The sequence below is a fragment of the Piliocolobus tephrosceles genome, unplaced genomic scaffold (assembly GCF_002776525.5).
Source record: "Piliocolobus tephrosceles isolate RC106 unplaced genomic scaffold, ASM277652v3 unscaffolded_110, whole genome shotgun sequence".
NCBI classification, from domain to species: domain Eukaryota; kingdom Metazoa; phylum Chordata; class Mammalia; order Primates; family Cercopithecidae; genus Piliocolobus; species Piliocolobus tephrosceles.
Window position 1 is genome coordinate 384,700 of NW_022292088.1, and position 24,398 is coordinate 409,097.

The 24,398-nt window shown below is 50.5% G+C and overlaps 1 protein-coding gene across 2 annotated transcripts in view; it reads left to right on the forward strand.

Moving 5' to 3' along the window:
* The window catches only part of LOC113219866 (erythrocyte membrane protein band 4.2), a 24,505-nt gene extending 531 nt beyond the window's left edge, over positions 1-23,974 (forward strand). For both annotated transcript variants that reach the window (XM_026447934.1, XM_026447935.1), the window contains exons 2-13: positions 4,476-4,661; positions 5,605-5,838; positions 9,379-9,497; positions 10,443-10,547; positions 11,421-11,598; positions 12,098-12,236; positions 13,000-13,103; positions 13,897-14,139; positions 14,706-15,005; positions 18,063-18,223; positions 19,514-19,647; positions 23,737-23,974. In XM_026447934.1, coding sequence (XP_026303719.1) covers positions 4,476-4,661; positions 5,605-5,838; positions 9,379-9,497; positions 10,443-10,547; positions 11,421-11,598; positions 12,098-12,236; positions 13,000-13,103; positions 13,897-14,139; positions 14,706-15,005; positions 18,063-18,223; positions 19,514-19,647; positions 23,737-23,899 — 2,066 coding nt within the window. In that variant the 3' untranslated portion in view covers positions 23,900-23,974. The remainder of the gene's footprint in view (positions 1-4,475; positions 4,662-5,604; positions 5,839-9,378; positions 9,498-10,442; positions 10,548-11,420; positions 11,599-12,097; positions 12,237-12,999; positions 13,104-13,896; positions 14,140-14,705; positions 15,006-18,062; positions 18,224-19,513; positions 19,648-23,736) is intronic.
* Positions 23,975-24,398: the final 424 nt, after the last annotated feature.

Genomic DNA, 24,398 nt, shown 5'->3' on the forward strand with positions numbered 1-24,398 from the left:
GGCGGTGGTGGGGTGGCTGTGGAGCGTGGTGTGATGGTGGGTGCTGGTGGAGGTGGAGGTGATGGTGATGTTGCTATGGGGTGGTTATGGGGTAGGATGTTGGGGTAAACTGATCATGATAGCTGTATGATGATGGTGAGATGGTGAAGTTGGTTAACATGGGTTTATATTCTTATCCCAAGGTCATCATAGCATAAGTGTTCACAGCTTACTGATACAAATGAGAGACACCCTGTGATACAAATGAGAGACACCCTGGGTAGCATGAAGGTGTCACATCTTCTACAACAAATGGGAGAGAAGGAGAGGTGGGAGTCAGGGAATCCACCTAAAAGGGGCAACAGGCAGACACAAAGCAAGAAACCAACAGAGGTGGTCAGAGTCGCAGCACTCTTGGCAGGAATTATTATCTCCTGGCCTGAGAACTGCCTGGCTGTTTTGTGTCCAGGGAGAAGCAAGAGGGTAGGCAGAGGGAAATGGTGCAGGGGTGTGGGGACAATGGGATGCAGCTGTGGTTCTGTTTCTATAGAAACTGCCTCACTCCCCACCCTGGTCGGCCAGTCTGGCGTGCGGAGGGCAACTGACCCTGAGACCAACACCTGAGAGGGAAATAAAAGAATTCTGGGTGAATTCAGTAAATCATCTCAGCCACGTCTTGTGAAAATAGGGCAGATACCAATAAATTGTCCTTTTTTTTCAAACGGAGTCTCTCTCTGTCGCCAGGCTGGAGTGCAGTGGTGTAATCTCTGCTCACTGCAACCTCCGCCTCCTGGGTTCAAGTGATTCTCCTGCCTCAGCCTCCCGAGTAGCTGGGACTACAGGCGCCTGCCACCAAGCCCGGCTAATTTTTTGTATTTTTAGTAGAGACGGGGTTTCACTTTGTTGGCCAGGATGGTCTCGATCTCTTGACCTCGTGATCCACCCGCCTCAGCCTCCCAAAGTGCTGGGATTACAGGCGTGAGCTACCGCACCTGGCCAAATCGTTCTTTTTATTCTTAGAGACCAGACAAATTAAAAACCTACTCAATCAGAGAAACACATTCAAAGATATCAGGAGATTGTTTAGTCCCAAACCAGAGGATGCCCCTGGGCACTAAATTCTTTCCAGGCAGTGGGTGGCAGAGGGCCCAGTAGCCACCAGATGAGAATCACTGAGTATGAGCTCATGGCGTGCCGCAGTGGTTGCAGCTGACTTGTGCTGACTTGCAAGAGGCAATTGCTAAATTTTGAGGAATCCTGTGAACCAGTTCTTAAACAGAGGCATTATTAAAAATTAAACTTACAAGTAAAACATTTATATTAAAAAGAAAGATAATAAGTACTCTAAACTCATCACTTCCTACATATTTTACTCCTTTTCACCTTTATGTTCTTTTTTTTTTTTTTTGTGAGACGGAGTCTCGCTCTGTCGCCCAGGCTGGAGTGCAGCGGCCGGATCTCAGCTCACTGCAAGCTCCGCCTCCCGGGTTTACGCCATTCTCCTGCCTCAGCCTCCGGAGTAGCTGGGCCTACAGGCGCCCGCCACCTCGCCCGGCTAGTTTTATTGTATTTTTTAGTAGAGACGGGGTTTCACCGTGTTAGCCAGGATGGTCTCGATCTCCTGACCTCGTGATCCGCCCGTCTCGGCCTCCCAAAGTGCAGGGATTACAGGCTTGAGCCACCGCGCCCGGCCCCACCTTTATGTTCTTGAGGGTGTTTACCTCTCCTGTATCTCTGCTGCAAAAACCGCATGATGATGTGCCAGTCCGCGCCTCTTCACAGTTCTGCGCTTGCTGACATCACCTCAGTAGCTTCAAACTGGCCACAGAGGGAGTATTTTACACCACAGAACTTGGCAAATGCTGTAACTCAGTATGCCCTTTCCCCTCACCACCCCCTCCCCCCAGCCAGTCGTTAAACACATCACTGCTTGAGGGCCACATGTGCAGCAGCGCCGGGGTGTTGTGAAAGGCAGAGAGGGAGGAGAGTGGGGTACTGTGCACCTCTGAAAAGCATTCCACATGGTCTCCGTGTTAAGGCAACTTCTCATGGTCTGTGGTACAAATAGGAGATGCTGGGAGAACACAAAGGTGTCATTGCCTCAAGACCCAGTGGGAGAGAAGGGGAGATAGGAGTCAATGAATCCACCTAAAAGGGGCAGAGGCAGAGATAAACCAAGAAACCAGGCAGACCTAAAGAATGCAGAAACCTCAGGGGCCCTGCGAGGGTCTGGCGGCACAGGTGGGGGCCTGAGGCCCCTGTGATGCATGTGAGAAAATCTCCTTTAAGGCTGTCCCAGTATTCTCATCCATTCACTGACGGAGCAAACACTGATTGGCTATCTATTGAGTTCTGCTGGGGCAGAGGATGCAGCTAGGAGAAAGCACTGTACCTCGGGGAGCTCCCCTTAGTGAAAGCAGGAGCAGAGGGCTACTCAGGTGACGGGTATCAAATGGGATAAGTGCTGAAGAAAGTGGAGCGGAGTACTGTGGGAGCCCAGAGGACTGACCTCTTCCAGGAGGAGTCAGTGAAGGCTACAGAAGTGGGTGCCTTTGGATCTTGGAAGATGAGTAGACATCTGCCAGGTAGAGAAGAGATGGTGGGAGCCTTCCAGACAGAACCAGAATCCAAATGAATTCTAGTGACTCTTGCCATAACACTATGGTCATTACTTGGGTTCAGATACACTGAGGCTCGAGTCATATGACTTAGGATGTGACTAAGGCATTCCACCATCCAAGCCAACTCAACCAGTCTGCAGAGGCAGGGCTTATCCTGGGCCTCAGCAGAAGCTTTGTGCTAAGCAGAAAGAGGAATCATTGTTGGTTTCTGAGTGCTGCTGTACTTCAATTTACAAATCCCAGCCTCCCTGTGGCTACTTTATCTATAGCCATGGCCTGACCAAGCCAAGTGGAGGAGGGGGATACAGGGATGCAAGGGGCACCCAGGGACACCAGGACCAGACACAGAGAGGTTTCTTCCCTCCTCTGCACGCTTTAACATTTCTTCATATTCAACGATGTCAGTTCTTTTGCCCTAAATAGACATCATTGGCATCTTCTATCATCCCATCACTAGTGAAAGAAAAAGTAGAACATCCTTCCCCTCGACTCTTCACCTCTAAGGCAGAGAGACTGGGAAATGAGGGAAATTTGAAGTAGGGGTATCCTGAATTTGACAAGATATGTCTTGTAGTCTAAAGGACATTGCCATCAGGGTCATATCACTTCCCTGAAGTGGGTTAAACCTCATTTCATACCTGCGAGCAAAAGCCATAGTTTCTCTCTTGTGGTAGCTGAGCCGGTACAAAACACTGCAGGCTGCCTTTCAGACCAAGGAGATTCCCAATGGCCTTCTGCCATCAAAGGAATAAAAAGTACACAATTCCTTTGCTGCAAGAAAAAAACCTAAAATTTTTTTTCCAGCATTGTTCCTTATCTTGGGCTTGCTGAACATATCTTTTGACTTCTTTACTCCTTGTTTTTTTCTTCCCTCTTGTATTAGTCCATTCTCACACCGCTATAAAGACATACCTGAGATGGGGTAATTTGTGAAGAAAATAAGTTTAACCAGCTCATGGTCCTGTGGGCTGTGTAAGCTTCTGCTCCTGGGGAGGCCTCAGAAAACTTACAATCATGGCAGAAGGGGAAGCAAGCACATCTTCACATGGTCAGTGGGAAAGAGAGAGTGAAGGAGGAGGTGCTACACACTTTTAAACAAGCAGCACTAAGGGGATGGTGCTAAACCGTTAGAAACTGCCCCCATGATCTAATCACTTCCCAGCAGGCCCCTCCTCTAACACTGGGGATTACAATTCGACCTAATATTTGGGCTGGGATGCAAAGCCAAACCATATCACCTCTGTTAAATGAGAATTGATTAACAGACTGTCATAATACTCTTGAGCCACCTACGTGAAGGGTTTTTGTGGGCTGCATAGTGCTGTGAGTTTATAGTAAGCCTTTAGGTCAAAAAGCCACCATGCACAGTCTCGGGTGAGTCAGTTCCACACTCAGCCTCACTCTTCTCATCTATAAAACAAGAGAATTGGACTCAGTGATCTCAAAACCAGCTCTAAAAATTAACTGATTGTGCTCTAAGAAAAACTGAGTAGGGGTGAGAAAGATTTTGGGTTTTATTCATTGCTTGTGGATTGGGACCAGAAAAAGGAGGCCAACAATGAGAATAAGCATTACATTTATTAATAATAGTAACAACAACAGCAGTTTCATTTATTGGGACTTACTGTGTAGCTGACACTGTGCTAAATGTATTACACATCATCTAATCCCCACAACTATGAAAGGAGGGATGATTATTCTAAGGAAAAGGAAACTGAGGCTCAGGGTGGTTAAGTTACTTGCCTGGGATTGCGCAGCTAAAACGTAAGTGGAGCCGAGGATTTGAACCCTGGTCCCTCTGACTCCAGAATCTCTGCTTGTACTTATATTGTCACATTTACTTAGTTTCTATGACTGCTCTCTTTCCCACAACAGCCCTGGGTATCAAGAGCTGCGACTTTCAGGCAGCAAGAAACAATGAGGAGCACCACACCAAGGCCTTCAGCTCCCGGCGCCTCTTTGTGAGGAGGGGGCAGCCCTTCACCATCATCCTGCACTTCCGCGCTCCAGTCCGCGCATTTCTGCCTGCCCTGAAGAAGGTGGCCCTCATTGCACAAACTGGTTAGTGAGACAGGCCTAGACTCCTGGCAGCAGGCCTGGGGGTTTCTCTCCAGCAACCTGTTAGGGAATCAAGGGGCAAACGGCCCACACTGCAGCTGGGCTGTAAGAAGTCCTGCCCACCTGGCAGGGCAGTGATGAGGGTGCCATGAGATTATGTGCCTGGTAAATATTGTTTATGATGAGTCAGAAGCTGCCTAGCAGCAGCATCACCAAGGGCTTCTTTTCGGTTGCAAATATAACAGTAGCTTTGTAGAAAATTCTGGATGGGGCCGGGCGCCGTGGCTCACACCTGTAATCCCAGCACTTTGGGAGGCCGAGGTGGGTGGATCACCTGAGGTCAGGAGTTCAAGACCAGCCTGACCAACATGGTGAAGCCCCATTTCTACTAAAAATACAAAACATTAGCCGGGCATGGTGGCGGGTGCCTGTAATCCCGGCTATTCGGGAGGCTGAGGCAGGAGAATCACTTGTACCCAGGAGGTGGAGGTTGCAATGAGCCAAGATAGTGCCACTGCACTCCAGCCTGGGCAACAAGAGCAAAACTCTGTCTCAAGAAAAAAAAAGAAAGAAAGAAAAGAAAATTCTGTATAGAATTGAACCCAGGCTAAATATAACATTTAATTGCCACTGTGTATTGAATCCATACTACCTGTCAGGTGCTGGGCCAAGTATTTCACACACAATAGTTCATTCAGTTCTCCTATGGGCCATAAAGCAGGTACTGTGATGATGCCCATTTTAGAGACTATGATGTGGGTCCGTGGGTGCCAAAAACCTGTGCTCTCCTATCACTCTTTCTTGATGGGTCTCATTTCTAGACGGGTCACTTTCATTATCCTCAGAAACAACTTTCACCTGCTCCATCTTTGAAATACCCTGACCTTATTACTCTGAGTTGTGACCAAGAAGTCCCAATGACGGACTCGTCACTGTGTGACTGCAGGAGAGCAGCCTTCCAAGGTCAACAGGACCGAAGCCACATTCCCAGTGTCCAGTGTGGGGGACCGAAAGTCGTGGAGTGCAGCGGTGGAGGAGAGGGATGCCCCGTCCTGGACCATCTCTGTGACCACACCTGCGGATGCTGTCATTGGCCGCTACTCGCTTCTACTGCAGGTCTCAGGCAGGAAGCCACGCCTCTTGGGCCGGTTCACATTGCTCTTTAACCCCTGGAGTAGAGGTAAGTTTGGACCTGGGCCAGCCTGGGCTGCACGGAGACTCCAGACACTGGAGCTGGGGTGCAGCTCTGGCAGGGAGCACCTGCGCCAGGTACCTGCAGCAACCCTCTCTAAGGACAGCACCAACACCCAGTCTGTGCCAGGGCCTTCTACCCGGATGAACCAGCTCTCAGCCTCAGGGTCCTGTTTTGGTGTCACTCCTGGGAGAAGCAGGTTGAGGCTTCCCACTGAAAGCGAAAGCTTGTCTCATCACCAGACCCTGGTGCTGGCTCAGGCTATTTCGGTCACAGGAGTTGAGACTCACTGAGATGACCCTGGGAAAACTGCCCTTCATTAGAACAGTGCAGGGGTGAGAACTGGAGAGGGCCTTGGGTATGGCCTGAAGATGGGCTTCTCTCTCCCTCCCCGCTATTCTGTCTCCAGAGTACACTCAGGCTTTGCGGGACCTGAAGCTGATGCAATTTGGGGGACCCTCTTTAAGAAAAAGAATATACCATTTTGAATTGATAAGGCTCCCCCGCCGACCAGGGCCCCAAGAGGTCTGTGTTATTCCACAAGCTTCTGCTTCTGCTTCCCAGGAAATGTGCTGCTCCCTGTCTTTCCTCCTCTCTTCTGGCTCGTTCTGCTCTTGAAGATTTCTGGGCGCTCTCCAGACCCACCTACCCAAGTGTCTGATGGGACCCTACCGTTCACCAGCCTGTGAGCGGCTTCCCTGGCGTCAGGTGACCTGTGGGCCCCCCATCCACAGCCATGACCACCTCTAGCAACGCTCAGCCCTAGCTGTGGCTGGAGCCATGTCGTCTAGAAATGGCCATCTGACATAATACATGTCCAAATAAGACCCAAAGTGGGACCCATCTTCTCTTCCTCCCCACTCTGAAGATTGTGTCTGTCTTTGTTTTTAATCTACCTCACCCACCTTCATCCTTGGGCTCCCTGAAGGGTTTGTTGGGAGAATGAAAAAGAGTTTCTCCCAGCCTTCCTGCCTTTACAACATCAAACGAGTACACAGCCCTTTTCCTCTCAAGAATTTTGCTGCCAACATGGCAAGGCAGGGCTGGGAAACTGGCAGAAACATGGGGAGATGGAAGAGCCTTCCCAGGTTCTTAAGGTTGGCCTCATGTCTGGTCCGCAGCTCCTGACTGCTTTTCTCTGTGGTACCTAAATCCCAGTGGGTTCTCTCTCCACTTCTCCTGTCCAGGGCAGGGTCCTCCCCCACTTCAGGTGGCCCCACCTGTCCTCAGCTCAGGCCCTTCTTTCCTGCTCCAAGGGCGCAGGCGGGTGGGTCAGCACATGGGAGCTAGTATTCATCCAGATGCCCCACGTGGATGAATGTAGATGCAGGACCCCTCGGCTGGGGCAGGCCCTGTGGCTCTCCACGACTGGCAGAAAGCCCTTCAAGCCGCTTCCCTCCAAAGCTGAGGCTTTGGTGTACCCCCAGATCACCCTGAGTCTGCTTCCAGAGCCAGGCCCTGGCAACAACCGTAAAGACCTAGCAAAGACAGTTCTAGGACAGTGCTTGGCTCAGGGCGCCCACACTCTTGACTCCAGTGCCAGGAGTCCTGCCTTTGTGCTCAGTTTGTAGGGACCTGCCTAGGGAGGGCCTCTCTACCTGAGTATGGGCGGAGGTCTCTGTCTGGGCAGGGGAGAGTCATTGGTTCCGCTCATCCGGGAGGTGGCTGGGAAATTTTCAGATTTCCTGGCATCTCAGCGTCATCTTGGCATGCTTGGAGATGGGGATTCAAAAGGAGATTTTACATCGTTTTACATCCTATGATAAAAGTTGGAGCCCTGCTCATCGGCCAGGCACTTTATAAAGGGGGCGACATATGCCCAAGCAGAGAGGAGGAGGCTGGCGCTGCCCGTGCTCTCATAAGCTACTTCCTAGAGCCCTGCAGATCCTGGGGCCAAACACCTCAGTTTGAAGTAATGTCAAAAAAAACAAAAAACCAAAAACAGTGATGCCTAGCTGACTTCAGAGAGTGCTCAGGATGGAAGGCAGGAGTGGAGGGCTACTTGAGCATATGGTTCTGTGATTTTAGACCCCAGATTTTTCAGGGCTTCTTGATTTCTGTTGCCTTATCCTTCTGTTGCCCTGAGGACCCTCATCCCCAGATGGATCCCTGGAGGGCTCCAGAGAGGTTAGCCCAGCAGCTCCTGTGGATGGTTTGGAAATCCTTTTCTCTCTCTAGTCCCCGGGAACCAGTCTAACCCCTGTCCACTTCACCTCCGCCATTGGGTCAGAGTGATTAGCCCTCAGCAAGCAGGGCAGTTGCCCTCCTGCTTCTAGCTTCCCAGAGTGGGTGATGGCCCCCTTAAAAGTCGCCCACCCTCCTCACGATGGCCAGCCCAACCCTAGGACGAGGAAAGCAGGAGGGGCACTGGGAAGAGACCGAGGGAGCCCTAGACTCACCTGGACACCTCCAGGGCAGAAATCCAACATTCTGACTTCCACTTCTCAACCCCGCTGCTCCTTCCCGCCCTCCAACCCTGTCTTGCCAAATGTTCCTCTTCCTTCTGCTCACATCCATCAGCCTATGCTTAATTTTCTTTTTTCTGAAACACCTGGTTTTTCGTCACAAATTGAACTTATGGGAAAGACATACAAGCCACTTGGAAGCTCCCTGGCCTGTTGCCAGTTTATCCAGGGACGATAGTGTTCTGGCTGTGAACAATTAGGATTTTCTTTCTTTTTTTTTTTTTTTTTGAAATGGAGTTTTGCTCTTGTTGCCTAGGCTGGAGTGCAATGGCACGATCTCAGCTCACTGCAGCCTCCGCCTCCCGGGTTCAAGAGATTCTTCTGCCTCAGCCTCCCGAGTAGCTGGGATTACAGGTGTGCACTATGACACCCGGCTCGTTTTTTGTATTTTTAGTAGCGATGGGGTTTCACCATGTTGGTCAGGCTGGTCTTGAACTCCTGACCTCAGGTGATCCACCTGCCTCAGCCTCCCAAAGTGCTAGGATTAGAGGTGTGAGCCACCACGCTTAGCTGATTTTCATTTGTTTTAAGAGAAAGTCTCTCACTCTGTCACATAGGCTGGAGTGCAGTGGCGCCATCATAGCTCACTGCAACCTCAAACTCCTGGGCTCAAGTTTCCTCCCGCCTCAGCCTCCTAAATAGCTAGGACTACAAATGCGCACCACCACACCTGGCTGTTTTTTTTATTTTTTTGTAGAGACAGAGTCTTGCTGTGTTGCCCAGGCTGGTCTCAAACTCCTGGTCTCAAACTGTCCTTCTGCTTTGGCCTCCCAAAGTGCTGGGATTATAGGTGTGAGCCACTGCACCTGGCCAACCAAGCTTTTTAAGGTTGTTCTTGTCTTCCTGGCTGACCATTAGGGCCACACGCTGATTGACCCAGGGACTCTGGGCTGGGTCCCAGTGGGGGCAGTGAAAGAGAGACTTCCTCCTCAGTCTTCATTAGGCCCAGAGCTGATGGGGCGGCCTGCAGCCAAGCCTAACCTCGGCAGGGAGGACAGAGGCCTGGATGTGGAGGGTGGACCTGGTACCCCACAGGCCCTCATCCCTACCCACCTCTCACCAGAGGATGCTGTGTTCCTGAAGAATGAGGCTCAGCGCACAGAGTACTTGTTGAACCAGAATGGTCTCATCTACCTGGGCACAGCTGACTGCATCCAGGCAGAGTCCTGGGACTTTGGCCAGGTACTAGGGCCCTCTAGGGGAGGAGTGTGTAGAGTGACTGTCCCCTAACCTTGCATGTTCAGGCTAGACGGAGCTGGTAGGTCCAAAAACCCCTGGTCATGAGACCATTTATTTAGCCCGTTTCAGCCTTGTGGTGCCCCCCCTTCCTCTGGGCCACATCAGAACATCCTCCAGAGCTACCAGAATTCTTTTCCTTAAAGCTGTGGCAAATCAAGCCTCACTTACATCCCCACTGTCTTTGAGATAAAGACCAAATCCCCCTAGCCCAACATCCACGGTCCTTCCAGCCAGGCCCCTGCTCTGCTTTCCCCATGAACTACCCCATGTTCCAACTGCTCACCATCCTCAGAGCAACAAGCTGAATGTTCCCTCCGCCAGGAAGGGCTCCCCACCCTTATCTCCTGGCAAGCTCCCACCCATCTCTCAAGACCTTCTCGAAGCCTTCCCCAACCCCCGAAGGCAGAGGGAACCTCTCCACGGTGCTGCTCTGTGCCTGCATCTCTACAAGAGCCCTGGTCATGCTGCTGTGCTCTGTAATCTAAGGGGCTGCGCTGCGTGTCCATCTCCAGTCCTAAACCGTGGGCTCCTCAGGAACAGGAGGAGTATCCTCCACTCCAGGTTCAGGGCTGGTAGGGATAGTCGGGGTTCACTACACGGAAATGGAATGCAATGCAACAAAACGAAATGGCACAGCACGGGTTCCCGAGAGCTTACACCCTACTGGGAGTCAGACAATAGAATAGGCAAAGGACTAGATGCCTGGCAAAAGGAATCTGGGTCACATTGAGAGGTGGGGGGAGGGAGCCAGAGCTCCTCAGAGGGATGAGGCAAGGGAGGCAGGTGTGGAGTGCGGGTCTGGGAGAAGGACGAGATAATGAGGCTGTCCTGCGGGGTGAGTGCCTGACCTGAGGACCCTTCATCATGGCCCTGTGTGGTCCTTAACAGTTCGAGGGGGATGTCATCGACCTCAGCCTGCGCTTGCTGAGCAAGGACAAGCAGGTAGAGAAGTGGAGCCAGCCAGTGCACGTGGCCCGTGTGTTGGGTGCCTTGGTAAGTGAGAGGCTGGGGAACCAGAATAGGGCGTGGGTGAGACAAGAGCCCTCTGAGAGACCTGCCCCACCACCGTGGCCTCAGAAACCCCCAAATCACAAATGGCCCCCTCCTCCCAGGGTGTGGGGACAGTTCCTACAGAAGGGTCTGAGGAGGAGAAGACAGGCAATAGCATCCACAGGGGGAGAAAAGCAAAGAAATGTGTCCTCCCTCAGGACACAAGCCCGCAGAAGACTAAGCCTCCTTCCCGCCCACACCCAGTCCCATCCTGGAGCTTAGGTCCATGGGAAGGAGCCGGTAGGGCCCGTCTTACCCAGTGCTTGCTGCTGCAGTGATCAAAGGGACTTCTTTTACATTTCTGAATTGTTCATAAGAATATGCAGACCATGATGGTAACTTGGTGCTTTCCCTTGTCCCTAAAAATCCTCTCAGAGGAATCCTGTGTTCACCATTCCCTCTTTGCCCCTGAAGTCCCCTCTGAAAAGGTGGTGAGGGTCCAGACCAGCCTGTGAGTTGAAAGAAGCTTGGGATAAGTGGCCTCCGGGACCCAGGTGCAAACCACTTCAAACAAGGGTGGAGGACTAAGAACCGGTGAAACCAGCCCCCGAGGAAGGGCAGCTCTCGTGCTGCTCTTTGTGGCTGGAGCCAGAGGACTTGTTAAGAAGGGTGGTCCTGGGCTCCAGCCCTAGGGCTATGGCCCAGGGGCCTAGGATGGAGCCCAGGAGCATGCAGGTTGAACCAGTACCAGGTGGCTCTGATGCTGGGGATCTGTTCACCACGGTTGGAGTACTGCGATGAGCCCTCCTTACCCATGCCCTGGAAGCTGTCCTGCCCGAGGGACTCATACTGACATCCACACATTTCCCGAAACAGCTGCATTATCTCAAGGAGAAGAGGGTCCTGCCCACCCCGCAGACCCAGACCACCCAGGAAGGGGCCTTGCTGAACAAGCGCCGGGGCAGCGTGCCCATCCTGCGGCAGTGGCTCACCGGCCAAGGCCGACCTGTGTATGATGGCCAGGCCTGGGTGTTGGCCGCTGTTGCTTGCACAGGTTGGTCCCCTTGTCTCCTGTACAGAGTGCCATGCCTCTTGGGTTGTTCCCTAGCCTCCCATGTGGGAGGGACATCTCCAAAAGCAGGTGCCGCCTCCCTGCGGCCACATTTCCCCGTCCCACTACACAGAAGTAGTTGCCCCAGGCAGCTCCTCCCACCAGCTTCTGCTGCTTTTCCCCTCAGGAAAGTTGGGCTCATTTGCAAACTCCATTCCCAAATTCACTTAATTCCCCAACCCTGCCCCAGCAGAGCAGCTCCACCGCACTGTGTTCTATGCTCCGTTGCCCTCTCCCCTGCTATATACCCCGCATGTGGTGGAACCTGTGCCTTACTGATCAGCCTTCATGCATCCTGTTCTTGGCTGCCACTTCTAGGTTCCACACTCCTCTTCTTTCCAGGTTTTCAGTGCCCAGAGGAAACATTGCAAATCCTAGCCTCCCACACGCCCCCAGCCCAGTCTCTAGAGCACCCCCTGACACTCCACCCCTCTTCTCACAGTGCTGCGATGCCTGGGAATCCCTGCCCGTGTGGTGACCACGTTTGCCTCAGCACAGGGCACCTGTGGGCGTCTGCTCGTAGATGAGTACTATAATGAGGAGGGACTTCAGAACGGAGAAGGCCAGAGAGGCAGAATCTGGTGAGTGTCTTGTTTTTCTAAGACCACCAGAGCTAGCACAAAAGAACCAGCAAGGAGGCAAAGGTCAGGAGCAAAACTGCAAGTTTATTTTAGTAACCTAAGGTGTGGAGAAGAAGTCTGTCCGCCTCCAGCAAAGAAGGCCGGCAGAGTTCCCCTCCCCCAAGCTCTGGGACGGAATTCCGACAGTGCCCACAGCAATGGGAAGCTGGGAAGTCCGCGAGGCTCAATGGCGGAGAGGGCTTTTCTAGGAGTGGGAGGGCAATAGGTGGGGCATGGGCGTGTCAGGGGCGTTCCGCAGGTGCGACCAGGTAAATCTTGGTCTCTTCGGATTGACGTCACCTGGCGCATGCCCAGTTGGTCTGCACCTGCCCGGGTCGCCGGCTGCATTTTCGCGCCGGCGGGAAAAGTTGGGAGGGGGAATGAAGAACCCAGATGTGCACCATCTTGCCTCCGTTCTTCCAAACAGTGAGAAGCCTGAGGGAGATGAGGTTTCAGTCCAGGAAGGGCTCCAACCCTACATGGCACACCTCTGCAGGAACCCCACCCCCTGCGTGGCCCTGACATGGAGAGTAGGCTTTCAAGACTCTTAGAGGCTGCGCTGATGGTCAGTGGTGGTGTGCACGCCCCTTCCTGGGAGTGCCACAGCCACTTTGACACAGTGACCTCCCATCCCACTGGAACAACAACTCTGCCAGGCTGCGTTTCCAGAACCTCTTCAGCACTCCTTTTCCTTCCCACTTGAATTTTTCTCTGCTACATTCAGGATCTTCCAGACGGCCACAGAGTGCTGGATGACGCGGCCCGCCTTGCCCCCGGGCTATGATGGATGGCAGATTCTGCACTCAAGTGCTCCTAATGGAGGTGGAGGTAAAGCCTAGGGGTGGGTCCAGGACCACGCAGGGCTGCACAGAGCTGAAGAAGTCCCCCGGAGAGGACTCGGGAGCAGCAGGCAGTCCCAAAGGGGTCTGCATCCTCGAAAACAGTAGAAGCACAAGGCATGACAGCAGCCAGCAGAACGCTGACCTGATGCCAGTGGGCTCATGGGAATAGAGGTGCCTGCCATCCTGGCTACAAGGCTGTAGGGAGACGAGGCACTTTAGAGCCGCGGGTGAGGGAGCTGGGTCACAGTGAGGGCAGAGGATCTTAAGATGGCAAGTGACTGTGCTAGGCCAGGGGCTTGCAGCAGGGGGTTCTGAAGTTCTGGACATGGATGAAGAGGGTATCCGGATAGGCTCAAGCCCAGAAAAAGGAAGCTTCAGGACCCACAAAAAGATAGCTCTTCCTCACCCAGGAACAGAAATGGTACAGAGCCTGGCACCTAGTAAGTGCTCAAGAAAGGTGGCCCTATTCCAGTCATATCCATAGTAAAGCTGGCTTGAGAGCTCCTCTCTCTAAGTGTGGCCCTCTGAGCTTCTGCCTGTCCAGTTCCTGAGAGGGCTTCTGCCAGGGGCCATGACCAAAAAGTTTTATCACTAAATGGTTGATCACTAAATAGTTTCACCTCTGTGACTCTCTCAGAAACCCTGCCTAGTGTTCACCTCTGACGCTGGTCCTTGGGGAAGGAAAATAGGCTAGAGGATGGGGACTGAGGTGATGCAGTTCTGAACTGAGCAGAGGTCTAGGCACGGCTCCCATGCTCACCAACCTTTCTCTCCCTCAGTCCTGAGGTTCTGTGATCTGGTGCCGGTCAGAGCAGTCAAGGAGGGGACGCTGAGGCTGACCCCAGCAGTGTCAGAGCTTTTTGCTGCCATAAATGCCTCATGTGTGGTGTGGAAGTGCTGTGAGGATGGGAAACTGGAGTTGACTGACTCCAACACAAAGTACGTTGGCAACAACATCAGCACCAAGGGTGTGGGCAGTGACCGCTGTGAGGACATCACTCAGAACTACAAGTATCCTGAAGGTACGGGCCAGGGAAGGGCCCAGGCTTCTCGGTACCTGAAAGAGCAAGCGAGGGAAAGGGACGGGCCTGGCAGATGCGGTCAGAAAGAGCCTTGTCCTTTCCCCGTCGTATAAAACAGGGTTTCTCAACCCCATTTGACACCATTGACATTTGGGCCCAGATACGTCTTTGCTGTAGGGACTGTGCACCCTAGGACATTTGGCAGCATTCCTGACCCTCAGAGGAAGTGGAAATTCTTTCACATAGGAAGATTCAGTTCCCTGCAAAACTGTCCTCAGAGACAGTGTTGACTTGTCCCCAACCTTCCTCTCTCATCGTTCAAGGGGCGAATTCATAGCACTTGAGAAAGAACTTGGTCCTTGAGCAGTTTGGAAGAGACACACTATCGGTGGTGGATCTGCCTGACACAGACGTTTTTGGGCCAAATACGGCCTTAGAGGCTTGCAGAGCTCTCATGACTTTGGCATTTGAGTAGAAGTGGGTAAATGGTTTTGATTCCCAGGGTTTTATGAGAAGCATTTATACCACCCGGGTAAAAGGTCAGCTTTGTTTCTTCCCTTCTCCAGGGTCTCTTCAGGAAAAAGAGGTGCTGGAGAGAGTTGAGAAAGAGAAAATGAAACATGGGAAAGACAACGGCATCCGTCCTCCCCGTGTCGAGACTGCCAATCCTCTGTACCTGCTCTTGAAAGCACCTAGCTCCTTACCCCTGAGAGGGGGTACCCAGATCTCGGTGACGCTGGTTAACCACAGCGAGCAGGAGACGGCAGTGCTGCTGGCAATTGGGGTCCAGGCTGTGCACTACAACGGTGTCCTTGCTGCCGAGCTCTGGAGGAAGAAGCTGCCCCTCATGCTCAGTGCCAACCTGGGTAACGCTCTATGGCCCCACCAGACACCCCCCCACATACACAGCCCCTGCCTTGGGGAGGCAGCAGCCACAGGGCACCCCCTGCAGTCTCTAGAGATGGCTTTGAGCCCCTGCTGCTCACTCTCATGTTCTCTGTCATTCACCCATTCAACACATATTTATTGGGCCCGAAGCAGGAGAAAAACATGATGCCAACTGCAGCCAGATAAGTAAACAGACCCTTCGCAGCAGTGTGAGAAGTGTTTGCTGAGTTTAACAGAGTGGAATGGCAGGAGAGCACCTCCCCCCAGGCTGGAGCAAGCTGCCCCCAAATAAATTGTACTGCATTGAATCTGGAAGGATGAGTAGGAGAGTAATGGCCAGAAAAGTAAGTCACAGCATTCCAGACGGAAGGAGTAACATGTGCGAAGGGCCCCGCTCATCTCCAAGGTCCTTATTTACTTGGTCTGAGATGGGGTCCAGGCATTGTTTTTTTCTTGCTTTTTGTTTTAAACACCCTGTGTTATTCTATGGTTAAGATTCCCTGAACTAGAACAATTGCTTTTAAATGTTGCTGCACATTAGAATCACCTGGGGAAGTTTGACGCTCAGCCCGTATCTCAGGCCAATTAAATCACAAATTCCATGGTGGACTGGATGCAGTGGTTCATGACTGTAATCCCAGCACTTTGGGAGGCCAAGGCCGGTGGATCACCTGAGGTCAGGAGTTCAAGACCAGCCTGGGCAACATGGTGAAACCCCAACTCTACTAAAAATACAAAAACTAGCCGGGCTTGGTGTCACACGCCTGTAATCCCAGCTACTGGGCAGACTGAGGCAGAAGAATCGCTTGAACCCAGGAGGCGGAGGTTGTAGTGAGCCAAGATCATGCTACTACACTCCAGCCTGGGTGACACAGTGACACTCTATCTCAAAAAGAAAAAAAAAGAAAAAAGAAACTCCATGGTGGAACACATCAGAATTTTTTAAAACTCGAGTAATTCCAGTGTGCAGACAAGTGTGAGAATCAGTTGACGAGAGCTTGTCTACAGCATTGCAACAGCCTTCTAACCGGTCACCTCACCTCCAGTCTCTGTATCAGTCTTCCCTTTCCAAGCCTGGGGGGGGGGGGGGGGGGGGGGGGGGGGGTGGCGTGAGAGCTGGACAGGGCCCAGGTGACACAGGGTCTTGTCTCTCTTGCTAAGGACTTTTGAGTTTTGTTCTCTGGGTAATGGAAAACTGGTGGAAGGTTTCAACCAGGGTAGTCAATGGAATCAGAAATTCATCTTAACAAGAAAGAACTTTTGGCAGAATGGAATGGAAAGGCTGTTATAAGAAAAGTGCTTCTTAACCTTAGCTGCACACTGTGTCATCTGGGGAACTTTTTTTGTTGGTGGGGGAGGGGGCAGCCTTCTGAGCCAGAGTAGGCTCAGAGTCTCTGATCATCTGGAAACTTTAAAAACTGCTGATGTCTTGGCCTCACCGCCAGAGTCTGATGTAACTGATTGGGGTGGGCCTGGCGTTGGGGTTGTTTTGTAAAGCTCCCCACTTGATTCTAATGTGCATCCAGAGTCTTGAGAAGCACGGAATTGAAGATGAGAAGGTTTTGTAATCATCAAGTCAAGAAATGAAGGCCAAACTAAGCTAGCAGCACTTAGAGTTAAAATGTATTACGGAGTTGGGATAGATGGGGCTTGTGACTGTGTGAGTGTGTATATGTGTGTGGTGGGTGCTTCTGGTTTGGGTGAGTCACTAGAACAGGAAAAATGGGGAAGAGCAGGTTTGGGGAGAAAAAGGATGAATTTGGTTGTGGCACGTTGTGTCTGAAAGCCCGTGACACGTGCACGTGCAGCTGACCAGTGGGCAGCAGGAAACCTTGGTAAGATAAAGTTCTGGGCTGGAGCTCAGATGTGGAAATCCCAGCACAGGGGGGCCAACAAAGAGTCAGGGCATAGATGAGCTCACAGCAGTGGGGAGAGGACGGTGAGGAGATGAGAAGGTAAGGAGGGAACCTGGCAGCAGCAGCAGCATTTAGGGGGCGGTCAGGGGAAAAGCAGGGTAAGGGAGGCCAAACAGTCAAAGTGAGAAAGGAGGCACCCAGCAAGATCATCAGAAAGGGCATGAGGTGTCAAGGCTGAAGAGCACTATTAAGAGAGTGGGCTTGCAGAGAAGCTTCCTGGGCGTTAAGCTGATTGAGTTGGGAAAGTGAGACAAACCGTCTCGTCCTCCTTGGAGGCATGACAGAAAAAGGTGAGGCTGCGGAGTGGTCAGCCAGGGACACTGGACAGAGGGAGAGAGCTGAACCTGCTCCTATGCTGAGGAAAATACGTAGGCAAGAGGGAAAGAAAGCTCAGGAGAGACGGGTTAAAATTGACAATGCTATGCCTGGGGACATGAGACAACTAGAATCACCGTAGCTCACATTTATCAGGCACTTACTGTTTGCCCAAAAAGATGTTAGATGCTGTATGTGCATCATCTTGTTAGGCCTCACAACAACGTTCTGAGGCAAGAACCATTGCTATCCCCACTTTACAGATGAGGAGATGAGACACAGAGAGGCTCGATAATTTACTCAGGTTACACAGCTAGTGTGATGGGGTCAGGAGGGGGCACAGATTTGGAAAGCAGAGGATTCACTTGGGCAGGGGGGATACCTCATCCCCTGAGCAGTGGTGACAGTAGGAGTCGATATTTCTTCTGTAGGGTGACAGAGCAAGACCCTGTCTCTAACACAAAACAAAACAAAAACCCTACAAACAACACAACCATCCCACTAGGAAGGCATTATTACACAAGGACACTGAGGCTCAAAGAGCTTAACTTGTTCCAGTTCACAGGGACCCTTCCCCAACCCCACTGAGGTGGTCTGCCAAGAGTGTTGTTGAGGGTGGTGGTGATGGGGATGAGGGTGAGGAGTGAGGTCTTGAGTGAGTTCCAAGCGTACAATTGTTGGGGAAAATGGGGCATCTTTCTGGTCTCAGTGAGGCCCTGAGTCCTTTGCATTGTGTGTGTAACTGTGGCTGTTTCTGGGGTACACACACTTGTTGGCACTGACTCCACCTGTCATGTGTTTCAGAAAAGACAATAACCATTGGCCTGTTCTTCTCCAATTTTGAGCGAAACCCACCCGAGAACACCTTCCTTAGACTCACCGCCATGGCAACACACTCTGAGTCCAGCCTTAGCTGCTTTGCTCAGGAAGACATTGCCATTTGTAGACCACATCTTGCCATCAAGGTAGGCACCAGTCCTCCCCTGAGTTGCCCTCATCTGCCACCACTCAGGTCCCCATTTCAGAAGGAATCCAAGCCCCGTCAGAGCAGATGACTGTGCTGCAGGATTACCAGAAAATGCTACATTTAAGAGCTCCTTCCCTTGAAAGACATAGTTTCTTACATACCCTATTAAGGTGTAAATCTTCCAACTTCTTTAGTTAGTTAAATAAAGGTTTCTAAAATTGGGCCCTTCCCAGCTGCTTCCTCCTACCTACAAGGATCATAATAGCCTATGTTTCTTTAGCACTCCGTACACATGCCAGAGCGTTTTCACCTCCTCTCTCTCTTTTTCCTTCCTTTCTTTTCTTTTTTCTTTCTTTCTTCTTTCTTTCTCTTTCTTTTTTTTCTTTTTCTTTTCTTTCTTTCTTCTTTCCTCTCTCTCTCTCTCTTTCTTTCCTTTCTTTCTCTCTCTCTCCCTTTCTTTTCTTTTCTTTCTTTCTTTCCCCTGTGAGATAGAACTGTTCCCATTATTCAGATGAAAAACACTGAGCCCTAGAGAGCAACATGCCCACGATAATAAAAACAGGACGTTCTAGAGGCTTATGGCTCTTGGTCCAGCCCTCTTTCCATGTGTCTACCCTGGCCAAAATGAATGAGATCTGATCCCTGCCCTCTAGCAGGTTATAGTTTAGTTAGGCAGACACAACATTTGGTCTTCCAGGTAAGTGCTTTAATAGATGCACAAAGTTGCTATGGAATAAGTGAAGCAAAGGGGATTAATTCCAGCTGGTGGGTTCGGGGATGACCTTATCAAAGAGATGACATCTATGCTGGGCCTTGAAAAATGGGTACCCTTTCAGTACAGAGGTAGGGGAGGCCACTGAAGACAGAAGAAGACAACAAAGAGGTGCAGTGGAAGGTAGCCTGAGGGATGTGCTGGGGATGGGACGGTCCCTGATGGGGCTGGGATGTCACTTAGTCATGGGAAGAAAGGGTGAGGTGGGAGAGGGGGGTTGGGGGCACACCATGAAGAATGTTGAATACAATGTAAACTGAATTCCTAAAACAGTGGGAAACCCTCCAAGGGGTCTGCCTAGAGGAGAGGTGACGTCAGAAATGATCAGTGATGGACCAAGGGTGGGAATAAACGCAGGAGGCGCAGGTAGAGCAGTAGAAAATGTCAGCTGTGAAGCTTGGGTCAGCTTGGCAGAGATGAGGAAACTTACTGAGGAGGGTACAGGGGTGCATGGGAGGAGAGAGTGACTGCGGCTGTGCCCTTGGCATCCACACCAAGTATTGCCTCTTCCCACAGATGCCAGAGAAAGCAGAGCAGTATCAACCCCTCACAGCCTCAGTCAGCATCCAGAACTCCCTAGATGCCCCCATGGAGGATTGTGTGATCTCCATCCTGGGAAGGGGGCTCATTCACAGAGAGCGGAGCTACAGGTAAGCGATGGCAGGCTTCTAATCCTTCTGAAATGTCTCAATGGGTCAGAAAGGTGGGGCCCAAGAGACAGACTCTCTCTTTGCCATGTCCATGCAGACAGCAGATACCCCCAGAAACTGAACTAAAGGATTAGGGCTACCAAGTGGCTTCCCTCATCTTGGGACCACCATATCTGCAAGAGGATGGGAGTGAGGCAGGCTGTGTGGGCCCCTTGGGCACCCACCTGCTCTGGTTGCTGCCCTGATCCTGCAGGGAGAGCCTGGGTGTTGCTGTGAATGTAGGCGAGGGCATTAGGGCTAGGTATTGGAGAGTAATGAAGGGAGGCCAGGCTATCTCTCGTTGTGGTCAGAGGGCTACATCCGGTAGTCACCACCACAATACACAATTTTGTTTAATTTATTGCCTTTTATTCCCATTTTCACCACCACCCTTCATATCCTTTTATTTGTACATGTAAAATGTGTACTGTTGCTTTCATGAGCCTGTATTTTTAACTTTATATATAAATTTATATTTAATTGCTTTTCTTTTCACTCAGAACTATGTTCTTAAGATTTATGCCCATACGTCTTCTGCTACAAAATATTTCATCAAGTACACCCACCACTTTCTACCACTCCACTCCACAGAGATGGGCACCCAGAGTGCCTCCAACTCTCTGACACTGCAAATAATGTTGCAGTGAACATCCTCACACAAGTCTCCTTATATACTTGTTTGAAAATTTGGTGGAGTCTGGGGATATATATACCCAAGAATAGAATTGCTGGGTCACAGGATATGATGTGGTTTGACCAGGTACTGTCAGCTTTGCAGAATGGCTGCAGGAGTCTCCACTGCCTCCAGCAGTACATGAGAGTTTCTATATTCCTACCTCTCCTTCCTTCCTGGCAATACCCAGCTATTAACATTTTCTTCCAGTCTAATAGAAATGAAGTAATATCTTACTATTATTTTAATTGCAACTCTTCATATGTTTGTTAGCCTTTTATGTCTTCTCCTCGGTAAGCAGTGTGTCTTTATTTTGCCCACTTTTCCTTTGGTGTTTCTGCACTTCCTTCTTATTGATTTGTAGAAGTTTCCTGTAGAGTCCAGGTATTAGTCCCTTGTTGGTTTTAGATGTTGCAAATATCTTCTTTCATTATGTCTACTGCATCCTTAGTTGAATAGACAGTATAAAGTTCAAGATACCTACTCCTACCATCCCTGAGGTCCCTAGCAGGTGTTTGGGTTACTGAGCCACTGCCTCAGCCTCAGGAAACTTAATGAGTCATTCTTGCCAAGAAATCGAGAGGAGGGACTGTCAACATTTAACCAGACTTTTGTGATCTCCCAAATCAGTTGTGGGGCAAAGCTCCCCAAAGGAAGTCTGTCACCAAAAGAAGGTTTATAGGCAGGCCAGGAGGTTGCTGACAAGGCTCCAAACGCCATACTGACATCCTCTCCATAAGCCTGCTACATCCACTGTGCTTAGCAATAAGCAAGGGTTCCAAAGCTATAGCTCTTTGTATTCGTTTGTTTTCATGCTGCTAATAAAGACATACCCAAGACTGGGAAGAAAATGAGGTTTAATTGGACTTACAGTTCCAAATGGCTGGGGAGGCTTCAGAATCATGGCGGGAGGCAAAAGGCACTTCTAACAGGGTGGTGGCAAGAGAAAATAAGGAAGAAGCAAAAGCGAAAACCCATGAGAAACCTATCGGATCTCATGAGACTTACTATCACTAGAATAACATGGAAAGACCAGCCCCTGTAATTCAATTACCTTCCCCTGGGTCCCTCCTCTGAGGAATGGGTGATAGAACTCAAGTTGAGATTTGGGTGGGGACACAGCAAAATCATATCATTCCACCCCTGGCCCCTCCAAATCTCATGTCCTCACATTTCAAAACCAATCATGCCTTCCCAACAGTTCCCCAAAGTCTTAACTCATTTCAGCATTAATCCAAAAATCCACAATCCAAAGTTTCCCTTGAGACAAGGCAAGGCCCTTCTGCCTATGAGCCTGTAAAATCAAAAGCGAGCTAGTTACTTCCTGGATACAATGGGGGTACAGGTATTGGGTAAATACAGCCATTCCAAATGGAGAAATTGACCAAAACAAAGGAGTTACAGGGCCCATGCAAGTCCAAAATCCAGCAGGGCAGTCAAATTTTAAGGCTCCAAAACGATCTCCTTTGACCCCAGGTCTCACATCCAGGTCACATTGATGCAAGAGGTGGGTTCCCATGGTCTTCGGCAGCTCTGCTCCTGTGGCTTTGCAGGGCACAGCATTCCTCCCAGTTGCTCTCATGGGCTGGCGTTGAGTGTCTGTGGCTTTTCCAGGCACACAGTGCAAGTTGTCAGTGGATCTACCATTCTAGGGTCTGGAGGATGGTGGCCCTCTTCTCACAGCTCAACTTGGCAGTGCCCCAGTAGGGACTCTGTATGGGGGCTCTGACCCCACATTTCTCTTCTGCACTGCCCTAGCAGAGATCCTCTATGAGGGCCCCACCCTTGCAGCAAACTTTTGCCTGGGCCCCCAGCAATTTCCATAGATAATCTGAAATCTAGATGGAGGTTCCCAAAACTCAGTTCTTGACTTCTGTGCACCCACAGGCTCAACACAGCTTCCATGTGGAAGCTGCCAAGGCTTGGGGCTTCCACCCTCTGAAGCCACAGCCCAAGCTGTATGTTGGCCCCTTTCAGCCACGGCTGGAGCGGCTGGGACACAGGGCACCAAGTCCTTAGGCTGCATACAGCACAGGAACCCTGGGCCTGGCTGACTAAACCACTTTTTCCTACTGGGCCTCTGGGCCTGTGATGGGAGGGGCTGCCAAGAAGTTCTCTGACATGGCCTGGAGACATCTTCCCCTTGATCTTCAGGATTAACATTAGGCTCCTTACTACTTATGCAAATTTCTGCAGCCAGCTTGAATTTTTCCCCAGAAAATGGGTTTTTCTTTTCTATTGCATAGTCAGGCTGCACATTTTCCAAACTTTTATGCTCTGCTTCCCTTATAAAACTGAATGCCTTTAACAGCACCCAAGTCACCTCTTGAATGCTTTGCTACTTAGAAATTTCTTCCACCAGATACCCTAAATCATCTTTCTCAAGTTCAAAGTTCCAAAAATCTCTAGGGCAGGGGCAAAATGCCACCAGTCTTTTTGCTAAAACATAACAAGAGTCACCTGTGCTCCAGTTCCCACTCAGTTCCTCATCTCCATCTGAGACCACCTCATCCTGGATTTTATTGTCCATATTGCTATCAGCATTTTGGGCAAAGCCATGCAACAAGTCTCTAGGAAGTTTCAAGCTTTCCACATTTTCGTCGTCTTCTGAGCCCTTCAGGCTGCTCCAATCTCTGCCTGTTACCCAGTTCCAAAGTCACTTCCACATTTTCAGGTATCTTTTCAGCCATGCCCCAATCTACTCATACTAATTTACTGTATTAAGTTTGTTTTCATGCTGCTGATAAAGACATACCTGAGACTGGGAAGAAAAAGATGTTTAATTGGACTTAAAGTTCCACATGGCTGGGGAGGCCTCAGAATCATGGCAGAAGGCAAAAGGCACTTCTAACAGGGTGGTGGCAAGAGAAAATGAGAAAAAAGCAAAAGCGGAAACCCCTGATAAGTCCACCAGATCTCATGAGACTTATTCACTATCACGAGAATAGCACGGGAAAGACCGGCCCCCATGATTCAATTACCTCCCCCGGGTCCCTTCCACAACTCATGGGAATTCTGGGAGATAGAATCCAAATTGAGATTTGGGTGGGGACAGAGCCAAACCATATCATTCTTCCAAACAAACTCCAGTATGATTACCAGGAATTGAACCAGAAGGAAGTCACAGATGACAAAAGGAACAACAGATATAGCTTGGAAGCCCTTAGGATGTATCTCTTCTCAACCATGCAGTTGCTTAGCATTGGGTGGTTCCTGTCTTCTATTCCTTTATAAACACTTCCATTTTAATAGCAAGGTACTTAGATGTTTATTTCTGCATGGTCCACCTCTTCAAGCAAGGAAGGATCAAAGTCACTGGGACCAGCAGAGCAATGAACCTGGGACAGAACTAGCACCTGCCTTTTCCTTTATTTCAGATTTGGTTCAGTGCGGCCCGAAAACACCATGTGTACCAAGTTCCAGTTCACGCCAACACATGTGGGGCTCCAGAGGCTCACTGTGGAAATGGACTGCAACATGTTCCAGAACCTAACCAACTATAAAAATGTCACCGTGGTAGCCCCTGAACTTTCAGCTTAAACTTCCAGCTCTATCACCACTCTCCTGCCAACCCTTGCTCTACAATCTAAACCAAACATGTGCTAGGAAGAGAAACTTTGCGTCTCAGTGTTTGTGTTGCTATAAAGGAATACCTGAAGCTGGATAGTTTAAAAGAAAAGAGGTTTCTTTGGCTCACAGCTCTGCAGGCTGTACAAGAAACAGTGAGGGCTTCAGGATGCTTCTACTCATGCGGGAAGGTGAAGCGAGCCAACGTGAGCAGAGATCACAAGGCAAGAATGGGTGGCGGGGGGTAGGTGCCAGGTGCCAGCCTCATTTTAACAGCCAGCTCTGGGGTGGGGGAAGGACGTATAGAGCAGGAACTCACTCATTACCCCAAGGACGGAACCAATCCATCCATGAGGGATCCAAACACCTCCCATTAGGCCCCACCTCCAACACTGGGGATCAGATTTCAACATGAGGTTTGCAGGGTTGAATATCCAAACTACATCACTTTATCAGACAAATGAGTAGTCAT